At 37.1% G+C, this 12,056-nt stretch overlaps 1 protein-coding gene across 7 annotated transcripts in view; it reads left to right on the top strand.

Moving 5' to 3' along the window:
- The window catches only part of RALYL (RALY RNA binding protein like), a 694,598-nt gene that overhangs the window by 599,801 nt on the left and 82,741 nt on the right, over positions 1–12,056 (top strand). For all 7 annotated transcript variants that reach the window (XM_004766953.3, XM_013063763.2, XM_013063762.2 and 4 more), the window contains one exon: positions 9,877–9,924. In XM_004766953.3, the coding sequence (XP_004767010.1) occupies positions 9,877–9,924 (48 nt within the window). The remainder of the gene's footprint in view (positions 1–9,876; positions 9,925–12,056) is intronic.

Raw genomic sequence — 12,056 nt, 5'->3', positions numbered from 1 at the left:
TGAGATTTCTTGCCATTCTAATTTCTTTCATTTGTATGCATTCCAGTTGGTTACTATCCTTACAAAACTTTACTGAAATACACTAAACTGTTTCCGGGGAGATCTCAAAAGTGAGAGTCCATTGGAATTATTATCTTCTTTTTTAAAAGCCCTACACTTGAGTTAATGCCACAAAGATTTCACTAGCCTTATGGTAGTGGTAGCACATTCCTGGTTTCTACTTCTGCTAGTGGTAGCAATTGGCAAAAATATCTAATATTTCTTACTCCGGTATTTGGTAAGCCATAGACAATGTGTGATTTATTCTGTGGACTCTAATTAATGATATCATTGCCTTGGTTCTCTCATTTATACAATCAGGGTAATATTAACACTAACTCTTAGGACTTTTAAGACAATTAAATGATTTGACATAACCAAGGCAGTTAGAACAGTGATAAATGCTAAACATTCAATAAATGTTAATTGTTAGATTAACATTGTTGTTACTATTGTTATTATCCCTTTTGACATCAGTCTTAAACATTTTTATAAGCTAGACTCTACCATGAAGAATATGGGCAGCTGATAAATTTAGTCTTGAAGGAAAACTTCAGAAAAATTATTGTAATCCAATAAGATGAAAATTATAATAACAAAACTATCAACTATACAAGCTATGAAAAGAGTTTATCTATAAATGGACAACCTATACCCTTTGAGTATATGTCACATTCGGTCACACTCAACATGTAGAAAAAAGAGCACCTGAACAGGGCTGTATCAGGCAAGGCTCAGTCAGGAGAAAGAAGACAGAAGCCACACCAGTAATTTTAACCGAGAAAATTTAATATGAGGAATTATTAACTAGTAAAATTACATGGTTAACTACTTTAAAAGGGTGAAAAAAAGACTATAAAAGAATATTAGAATAGAAAATGTAGGAAATAGCTGCTATCTCTTTGTCTGAAGGAGCATATCCAGGGAAGGAGTCAGTGAAGAGCCTCTCTCTCAGACTGAGAGTCACACCGTTGTAGGAGAGGGTGTGACTGCAGCCTGCAGGACGGCACGGGTTTGGTTAGAGTATTGGTGGACTAGGGATGATGGGTAGGCACCGTCCTGCTGGGGTGCCAGTGAGCATCACTGGGTCTCCCACATCCTCCTGACAGCAGTGTCAGATGAGCAAGAAGAAAAAGCATAAGGACCCCTGGAAAAAGAAGCTGCTTCCTCTTCTTTGCCTTGTGGTTTTCCTCCAATGCCTCTGACAAACTCTAACTTAGCACCAGCTGACAAAGCGGCAATGTTTATACGATCCAGCTCCATTATCACAAAGCAAGAGAAAAAAAAAAAAATGGATTTAGAACTGAGAGGCAATAACTATCAATTTATTGGCAGAAGGGCTAACCCAACATAGCAATCATAATGACTTAAACATTTTTTAACGATTTATTTATGTATTTGATTGAGAAAGAGAGAGAGAAAGAACATGCAGAGAAAGAGGCAAAGGGAGAGAGAGTCTCAGGCAGACTCCACGCTGAGTGCAGAGCCCAACATGGGGCTCCATCTCACCACCCAGAGATCACAACCTGAGCCAAAACCAAGAGTCAGATGCCTAATCCAGGCATCTGGGTGCGCCACCCAGGCATCCCCCCGAACATTCCAATATTAATACTCAGGTATTTGAAAACTCTAATATGGATATTTGTTCCCTACAAAAACTAATAACAATAACTATCATTTCAGAAATTGCCACAGGCACATAACATTCAATTCAAAAAATTTCAGATGGGTGAGCGGTAACACTCTGCCTTTTCAAAACTCACAAACTAGTGAAATAGACTCCTGGATGGTCAATTGTTTTGTAATCTGTTCAGATAGAAGTATGCATAAGAAGTTGTAAGAATGAAATCGGCATATTTATGGATGAATTCAGTTAAAACAAAGAGAGAGATAATACTCTACAGAATTTTGACATGAGTCTTCCTGGAATATCTTACTCTGGAAACTCCAGTGTCCAGAAATTAAGACAGATTAAGTTTGAAGAAGGAAGGTAAGAATGATGAATGGAATAGAGAGATTGGTTTGTGAAGGAGACAGTTATCAGAAATCCATCTATATAGATTAATTAAGTGACAGGAAAAGCAGAAAGCTGACAAGCGAGAATTAAAAGTATGCAAAAACAGTAAGAGAATACATGGAATTTAGTCTCATCGCACAGGCTTTATAGTTGGGGAAGATGTGGGGATTGAGTTTGGCCTTTAAGAATGGATAATATTCAACTGAAAGAAGATAAAACATGTTGATAGATGGAGAGCTTGAGCAAAACCCTATAATGGGAAAACGCTGAGCTACCAGTTGGCTAATGCAGAAGATTGTGTAGAGATCCAAGAATGTCTTCCTGTGACAGCAAGGAGCATTTCTCTGCCACACAGAGTAGGTGCAGGGAAACGCTGAATGGTTGAAAGAGTAGTTAAACAAATTTTTAAAGAATATTTGAAGAAGGAGCCCCATTTTAGAGAGCACTGAATATTGAGTCTGAATATTACCTTGTGAGGCAGGGAGAGTAACTGAAAAGTTTGTTGTTGTTTCGTTTTTGGTATTTTGTAAAAAGAATGCTTTCAAGTCACTAGCAGCAGGTATTATGGATAGGAGATGAGAATGTACTTGAAATCAGGAATACCTGTTTGGAGACCATTTCACTGGTCCAGACAAGACTCTTTTATAGGTAGGCCAGGCCTTCAAAATGACTAGATTCTTGGTTCTCCTGCTTTCACATTTCTAGTTCTCTTACCAAGTATGTCATGCAGTTTGCAAAAAATAAACTTTCATTTTCATTGTAGCTTTACCAAGTCATCATGAATTGAAAAGAATCTTTTTCTTTTTTTACTTATTCCAGAGCGAAAGACTGAAAGGAAAAATAAACACAATTATAGAATTGTGTTTCCATATGTTTACACATGGAATGTGTAAACATCTTTCCTAACAGAACACAGCATAAAGAAGGGTAACAAGCACACCCCATTCAAGAAAATACTTCCAAAATCACAATCCCTGGGTTAACTCAGTCAGAAGACAGAAAAATAATATTTTCCCCTCCTTTTTCTCTATCTATACCTACCTTAATTAAATTGTTTACTGTTTCACAGTAAACTTACTTATAGTAGGTACTGGTTCACACATACCCTTGAAGTGTGTGAAACAGTAAATCTGACTCACAGCAGGTAAGAGACCAGAACTCATAACTAGGCTGGGTGGATTGTTTTTACCCTTTTGAATATCTTAGTCACTGCATCTTCCTGAGCTCCCGGGTCCTGATCCACAATTAGTCAGGAACTTTATGCATGTGTCATAATTCTTTAGGTTCCCACTCACCTCCTTCCTCAATTCCAAAGTCCTTGGTAGTAAATGATCTTGTCAATGCAATTTAGACTAAGTAACTTTTTTCATTCTTTTTGAACTTTTAATGTATGTGTGAATATCTATCCACTATATACACACACTCACACATATACACACACTCCAAAGTAAAATTTAAGTTTTATATGTATTCCCTAAAAAAAAATAGACAGATTTTTGTCCACATATTATCTTGACAAAGTTTACAAATCTGTTTAACTAGATTTACTCTGACATTTGGAAACCTACACCAGATTCTATGACAAGTTAGAAATAGGTTATCGTAGGGCACCTCGGTGGCTCAGTGGGTTAAACTTCTGCCTTCAGCTCAGGTCATGATCTCAAGGTCCTGAGATCAAGTCCTGCATCAGGCTCTCTGCTTCGCAGGGAGCCTGTTTTCACCCCCACCCCACAATCTGCCTCTCTGCCTACTTGTGATCTCTTTCTGTCAAAAATAAATAAATAAAAATCTTAAAGAAAAAAAAAAGAGAGAGAGATCAGATACTGTAGGTACATCTAAGGATACTTCTACTAACCTTGGAGAAGTAAGCTCTGGAAATTCAGTCCATTAGTCTGCTCTTTGACTTCTGCAATCATGACTTCCACAGGTACTCTGAAGAAAAGTTATGCTAATGACAGAGACTAATCTTCATAAAGTATTGTTCTACAAATTTATTCCACATTTTTCTATCGCCAATTCTTGGCCTTTTGGAAGGGTCTTCTTTTGAACATTCCCTTGTCAAATTCCTAACTTTACAAAGACCAATTCGAATGCCATCTCCTTCACAAAGGCTTGTTTGAGACCTTGTCCCACCAACCACATCCTATTCCTTCTGCCTATAAGCTCTCATAACAGTTTTTATATCTCTTTTGGCATTTTTCAAATTCTGTTTAAAATTATAGTTATACGTATATTTATCTAATCCTTTATACTTAGATTGACATTCCTTGAGGTTAGAAGCCATGTTCTGCTGATATTATTATCCACAAACCCCAGTACTGTGCTTGACTTAAAATACTCAGTAATTGATTATCCAGTTTAATGTGGGAAGCCAGATACAGTATATGTGCTGCCGAAGCGAGCGCTGGGAAGCCAGATATAGTCTCTGAGAAGGCTTCAGTAGGAGTTACTATTGGCAGGATGTCTGTAATGAAACCATTAAAATGCTTCCTCCTTGTGCTGGGAAGTTTATTCATTTTCTTCAGATTATATTTTAATGAAATTCTGTGATGGAAAATAAAAAGAAATACTTGTGTGTATTAGTCTATTCATATGAAGCTGGTTTTATGAATTTAAAGGGATTAGATAAAATTGATCTCATATATTGCAATACCTAATGAGTTGTGATTTCTTCTTCTGTAAATGAAAAAGCTTAAATTAAATTCCAGGGAAGTTACTTGGTGTCATTTAATCTTCGGTAATAAAATAAAGACTATGAGTGTGCAACTCTAAACAATTACTTTACTAATTCCCATTTCCCATTAAATTTTGAGGGAACCTGAGCAGTTAGAATAAAGGTACACTGAAAAGTAGAATAAAAGTCATGAAAGTGCACCAGATTTAAAAATAAAAAAATATAAATTATTTGTGCGAAATATTCAAAACTCTTGTTTCACTTTTCAAAAAAGTTGAGTATCTGCCCCGTGCACAGAGCATGCCTCCAAACAATAGAAGCCTTAACGTTTCCTAGACTTAGTTTCTTCTCAGAAAGTGCCTAAAATATCTGATTTATGACCATTTTGTTTCAGTAACCTAAGAACCAGATTGTCAAACAAAGCTGCTATAATGAAAACTGCAAAGGTCCCTCCCTTAAAAGCCCCTCCTCAAAAAAAGAAAAAGTAAATTGCCCATGAACAGAACAGTTTATGAGGAAAGGAAAGGCTATCATCATCATCTTCTTCTTCTTCTTCTTCTTTTTTTTAACTTGAAAGACATGTTTTTCCTTCCAGTAAAATCTTGAGGTACATAAAACACCTTAAAAACCTGAATACAGCTTCTGGAAATGTCATTTTTTTTTTTGACAGGTAATTTCAAATAGAGTTTCACACAGAAAGAGAAAGGGATTTTTAAGAAAGACAAAATCTGGGGAAAGGGGAAAAAAAGAGAGCTGGCAGCAGCAACACTGGGAAAGCATAATTGTCACAAATCATACTTGCCCTGTGGTTATCTCTACTCATTTCTTTGAATCTCTTTTTCTTCCTTGGAAATCCAGCATGATTTTATAGCTTATGACCTGAGCCAACTACAACCATGGCATTTCAGCTAAAAGCCCAAGCCATTAAGACAAAAACAGGCTTGTCGTGATTACCAAGAGAGGTCTGTGTGTGCATTTCACTTCATTTTGAACTGTGACAGGTAAAATTGAGTTCCTGATAGCAGACGGTGGGACTTGGAGATCAAGTAGTTCAGGATGCTCAGCTACAACTTGTTCTTGCAAATTCATCTCAGCAGTCAGGACTGAAGAAAAAATAAGCAGATTGAGCGAGATAATTTAAGCTGCTACTAAGGAAAACAGAAATGATTTCTCTTTTCTCATGCATTTTTAAATTTCCAGAAGGCTATTAAATTATTGAACTATTTCCTGAAGGTATGAAATGCATGGAATCATCATTGTCAGCCACATTTATAACATATTTATTAATTGGTTCATGTGTCATATTTGGCACTTGGGGAGTTTAAAAAGAGAGAGAAGACAAATATAAAAATCAAGATGAATTTATACATCTTTATTAAATGTTCTCATCATCAAGTTCATAAACCTTTGAAATGCTCTCTTAAGCATCTGAGGAAAAATAAAGTTATGTGCTAAATCATTAAGACTATTAAACTTATTTAATTTAACAAATGTCTGGTGAAACATGACACAATCATAAAAATCACCAAATTTCGATTGAAATAAACCTGTGTTTTAAATATCAGCTCTGTGAAAAATGATTTAAAAACTGACTTATTACAATGTGCTAGAAACTGTGCTGTTCCACTTTGCAGAGGCAGGTTGTAAAGATTAAATAGATTTTTCAATGTTGTTATAATTGTGTTCCTCCAAAATTCACCTGTTGAAGCCCTAAACCCCAGTTCCTCAGAATGTGACTATATTGGCAGAGAGAGTCTTCAAAGAGGTGAGGAAGTTAAGATGAAAATGTTGGTGAGTCCTAAACCCATATGACAGGTGTTCTTTCTTTTTTTTTTTTTTTTAATATTTTATTTATTTATTTGACAGACAGAGATAACAAGTAGGCAGAAAGGCAGGCAGAGAGAGAGGAGGGGAAGAAGGCTCCCCGCCAAGCAGAGAGCCCAACACAGAACTCGATCCCAGGACTCCAGGATCAGGATCAGAGGCCCCAACCCAATGAGCCACCCAGGCGCCCCATGATAGGTGTTCTTACCAGAAGAGGAGATTAGGACTCAGACACCACAGAGGGACAACCACGTGAGGAGAGACAGCAAGAGAGTAGCCATCTGCAAGGTTAAAAGAGTGGCCTCAGAAGAAACCAAACCTGTTGACAACTTGACCAGAGCTACTTAGCTTCAAGTTCTGTCTCCTACCCACATCTGACCTATTTTGCTATCTTCTCTTCCCTTGACCCCTACAATGCTAGAATACCTAGGATCAGCCTCTACTCCCTCTTACTACACTGACTCCTAAAAGAGATCTCACCTTTTCAATGGCTTTATTGCCATCAGCATGCTCTCAACTCCCAAACTTACATCCCCAGCAAGCCCTTTCTTTGGGGCTGCTCAGTAAAGCAGCATTTAATCACCCATGAACGTGTTTGCTGATTGTCTCACAAGCATCCAAATGCTATCTTATCCAAAATCAAACTCAGGATTTTCCTCTAAAGTCTGCTTCCAAAACGTGTCCTGAACCTGTCTAACCCTCTCTTTTCTGCAGTGTTGTCTAGGACGCTGTTATTTCGTGTCTGAGTTGCCCTGGACCAACCTTCTTGCTTTACTGAATTCATCAGAGTCTTTCTGACTTGTGTCTTTGTGCTTTCTCTTGCCTTGGGTCCTTTTCTCCCCTGGCCCTTGATAGGACTTTTCTCATTCTTCAAGACTCCAGTCATATGTCACCTCCTCAGAGAGGTCAGCCCTGATAAATCTCTCTTAATAGTTCTCCCCTTCAGTTTCTCTATGTCCCATTCATTTACTTCTAAGTATTTCCCGTTCAAAATATTTTTCTTATTAGCGTTTTATCTGTCTCCACTGCTGTCAAAGAAAAAAGATACAACATACAGATTAAATAGGTAAGGAAAGACCGGATTCAAGACTTTCTAAATAGAGGACAGAGGTTAAACTCAACTCTGCTGAAACAAAATGCTGGGGAGTTTGTAAGATGTGGGGTGAGCTAGTGGCAATAGCAGGGAAATGGATCAATATGATTAGGTCTCTGTGTTTGTAACTGGTGCTTATAATCAAAGATAGACATCCGTTTTGGTTCTAAACCTAAGTGCCAAATACAGTTCCTGACACACACGTCCTGGTCAGATTCTGACAAAGGAGCACATGAATGACTACACTGTGCTAGAACACTTAACCTGTGCTGTGTACGGTATTTAGTATCTCTAAGGACTAACCTGTGCTTCGTAGGGTATTTAGTATCTCTAAGGACTCGGCGTCCTATAAAATTGGAATAATACTCTATGTCTTATAGGTTGTTGTTAAGATTAAATAATGTGTTCTTTCAAGTCTCCTGATGTAAGAATAGTTACAAACGGAAGGACTGTTAAATTGATCAACCGGGGAATATAAAATTATTTGCCTGTCTATGGTGGTTCCTCAAAAGCTTAAACAAAAGTACTTTATGATCCAGCTATTCTTTTTTTTTTTTAAAGATTTTATTTATTTATTTGACAGAGAGAAATCACAAGTACACTGAGAGGCAGGCAGAGAGAGAGAGAAGGAAGCAGGCTCCCTGCTGAGCAGAGAGCCCAATGCGGGACTCGATCCCAGGACCCTGAGATCATGACCCGAGCCGAAGGCAGCGGCTTAACCCACTGAGCCACCCAGGCGCCCCTCCAGCAATTCTACTTCTAGGCAGATACCCCAAAGAGATGAAAGCAGGGACCCTAACAAATATTTGCACACCCATGTTCATACCACCACTATTCACAGCAGCCAAGAGCTGGAAACAACTCAAATGTCTATCAATAGAGTAATAAACAAAAAGCGATGTGTACACATATACAATATTGTTATTTTTCAGTCATAAAAAGGAATGAAATTCTCATATAAAATACAGTATGGATAAACCCTGAAAATGTTATGCTAACTGAAATAAGCCAGACTAAGAAGGATAGAAACTGTATGATTCCACTTACTTGAGGTATCTAGAAGAGGCAGATTCAAAAAGTAGAATGGAGAGTACCTGGGGCCGGTGGTAAGGGTAGTAGGAGAAGGGGAGTTACTGTTTCATGGGTATGGAATTTCTGTTTGAGATAATGAAAAATGCTGGAAATGGTTATTGGCGATCTTTAAACAACATTGTGAATATACTTAACGCCACTGTGTTGTATACTTAAAATGGTTAGAATGATAAATTTTGTTATGTATGTTTCATACCAATAAAAAATAGTGAATAAACATTAAAAATAATTATTCCCCTACAGTATAGATATTTCATTCATCGTGAGCAAATTTCTTACAGGCTGGGGAGGGTTGCACAGTACCATGGAAAAATCCCCAGATATGGATTCAGAAGATTTCTTTTTTTCCAGGCTCAGCTCTGTCACTTAACCAGCAATAAAAATTTGAGCAAGTCCCTTGGGTCCTTTGCACCTTAATTTCTTCTAGTTACAGTATCCAACAGGATTGTTTTGCATACTAAAAGAAAATAATGCATATAAAGGACTTTGTAAATTCCAACAATTATATAAGTAGATGGGAACAGTTTTTATTATATATTCCTTTAAAGAAGCTTAATCTTTTCACTGAAATGTGCTTATTAATTGCTATTTAATTACCCTAAAATATTAAATTACTGTTGCTAAGATTCTGCCAAGTTGGATTTTTTTTTTTTCTGTGCATGAAATTGTAAGTTTTTGGAATGGAAAAAAATGCTGAATTTCTAAGGAAAACCATTTCCATTTATTATTCATATAGCGAATGGGTCATTAAACCTTTCTGTTCCATACCTTTTGTTCATTGTACAGCCTCACTGTACATACTTTAGGAAGAAAGGATAACTATATTATATCCTGTCTGGAAAAAATGACTTTCATTCATATGTCATTACAAGTATTAAAATTTTTTATTTTGCTACCTCCTCTCATCTTCCATTCGATACCACACAAACCATTATCATTGCATTGTCAGACATATGATAGTTTGATACGGCACTATATCCAAGCAGAAATTGTTTTGTAAAACACTTTGGATACATAATTACACTGAAAAATAAACATTTTAAAGGTAACATAAGTTTGTTGTTATAACCTCATAACTTGATACCAAAATTAGTGTGGTTGAACAAATGTCAACTAATTTTTTGTTTCCCTCCTTAGTGGTTATGTCTTTGACTATGATTACTACAGAGAAGATTTCTACAATCGGTATGTTAGTTTTTCATTCTTGTTACCCTTTAATTTAAAATTTTTTAACTGTTTTGTATATTGCATTCCTAAGTATTCTTACTAGATGTTTAAAGTACAGAAAATTCTTTACTCAGTCCCAAAAAATAAAATGTAGACATATTTTCTTATTTTCATTGTGCTTACTAAAGCATAGTATATCTTGGACTTTTAGGACTCTAGTGGTTCTTAAGCCAAAAGTTCAGTTATGGAATATTAGAATAACATTCCAAAAATTTAATGAACCAATATTGTTTTCCAGGTCTGTTGTTGCCTTAGGATTCTTCAAGACTGAGAGTTTTGTAAACTCGGAAAATGACTCCAACCTTCTAAAATACATCTGTTTTCAGTATGACACATTGCAATGTTAGTTAGATTGGTTAGATTCAGTTAAAAACTACGGGCAATTCTTGCTTTGCATAGTGGTGTTGGATCATAAAAGAAACCATGGAAAGTGATGTTAACAACCAGTGAAAAAATAGAATTTTTCCACCACCTCTAAAAGTGTTTGTAAAAACATTAAAAACTCTCTTACTGTTGGTTATAAATAATAGCAAAATACAGTAAAGTTGTTTTAAGTACACTATAATTTGAAACAGTAAAAATATTCAGAATTGACCTGTTTTTAGCTCTTTGTAAAAAGACCTGTCCAAAAGTAGTTTAAGCGGGACCTGCCTTCTTGTACAAGTAGAATATGGAGCTAGCATCCCTCTTGCGCCTCGGTGAGGTGTCTGACTCCTTTCGAAGGCTGGACCAGCTTCAATAGATGATCAGCTTTGTGAACTATCTTGGGGAGGTCTTCAGTGTGTGGTTCTTTTGCCAATGTCCCTTCTTCTGGGGCATTGTCATCCCATTTTATCCCTTCACAACTGAATTCCTCATTTGTGTCAATATGTTTGCTTTTCCAAGGTTCCTCTGGCTCGATATCTAGAGTCTCTCTAGTAGAAGAATGTCGGCAGTCCTCAGCTGTTTCTCCTACAGTTCTATCCCATGTAATATTATTCCACTTCCACTTCTCTTTTTTGCTGCACTTTCATTTTTGTGGGCCAGTTCCCTCTTTTGATTATCCACTTCTACCCAGGGCCACATGGGTTTATGACTGGCAACAAGGAGACAGTACAACTGCACAGTTCCTGTCTGTGTGTGCGACAGATGCACAGCAACCAGACGGGCTTTGAATGACGTGACGTGACCGATCACTGATCATGATGTGTCTCTGATTTGCACAGTGCTTAGTAGGCTGAAACATCAGCAGCCAAGTTTGGGCTTGATGAAATTACTCATAGTTAATACGTGGCAACTGAAATTCGATTTGTGCTGTGGGGAGCCGAGTTATTTAACTAAACACGGGTAATTGAAATTCTGAGATACGCAGATCAAGGGCTCACTGTTGTAGATCATTAGACCACACACACACAAAAATGAGATAAAGATCTTTTAAGCTTTTTAATGGTGAGTTCTAGTCAAATAACAACCAAAAAAATCCCAAGGTATAAAAATGCAGACTTGGAAAAATAGTTCATAATGGACATTTTTAATAGGGGAGAAACTTCAGGATCCCAGGGAGAGCCTGGCTCTATTTGCTCCAGCTGTGTGGCTCCTTTCCCAGCTCCACAAGAACACGATATACCCTCCTCCTTCAGCACCTTTTTCCAAGCTGCTCCTTCTCCTCATTCCTCCCTCTGCCATAGTTAACTTGACTTCATCCCTCAAATCTCAGCATGAGCACCACTTTCAGACTAAATTAGTTTCTTCTGTTCCCCTCTCTCAGTACCCAGCATTGTTCCTTCACAGCACTTCTGCTTTTTACTGCTGTCTTTCTTTGTGATGACAGTACTTGATTTATGTCTGCCTCTCTTCCTCCATGAATGTGGAAAATGCTTAGGTTTGAGTATTATTGTATCCTCTGGCAATATCATTAAGTCTCAAACATAGTGGATACTCAATTTGTGTTCTTCATTCATCTCTTTGGATGTAGAGAGACTTTGGTTTTCCCTAGGTCATATAGTAAATTCATGACCAAACTACAATTATAAACTGTTCATTTAGATTCAATAACCAACTGTGTGAATATGCAAAACGGAAGGGGAGCAATATTAGTCTATGAGTTAAGT

The sequence above is a fragment of the Mustela putorius genome, unplaced genomic scaffold (assembly GCF_011764305.1).
Source record: "Mustela putorius furo isolate JIRA1106 unplaced genomic scaffold, ASM1176430v1.1 tig00003846_pilon_pilon_pilon, whole genome shotgun sequence".
NCBI classification, from domain to species: Eukaryota; Metazoa; Chordata; class Mammalia; order Carnivora; family Mustelidae; genus Mustela; species Mustela putorius.
This window is presented reverse-complemented; position numbering and strand designations above follow the sequence as displayed.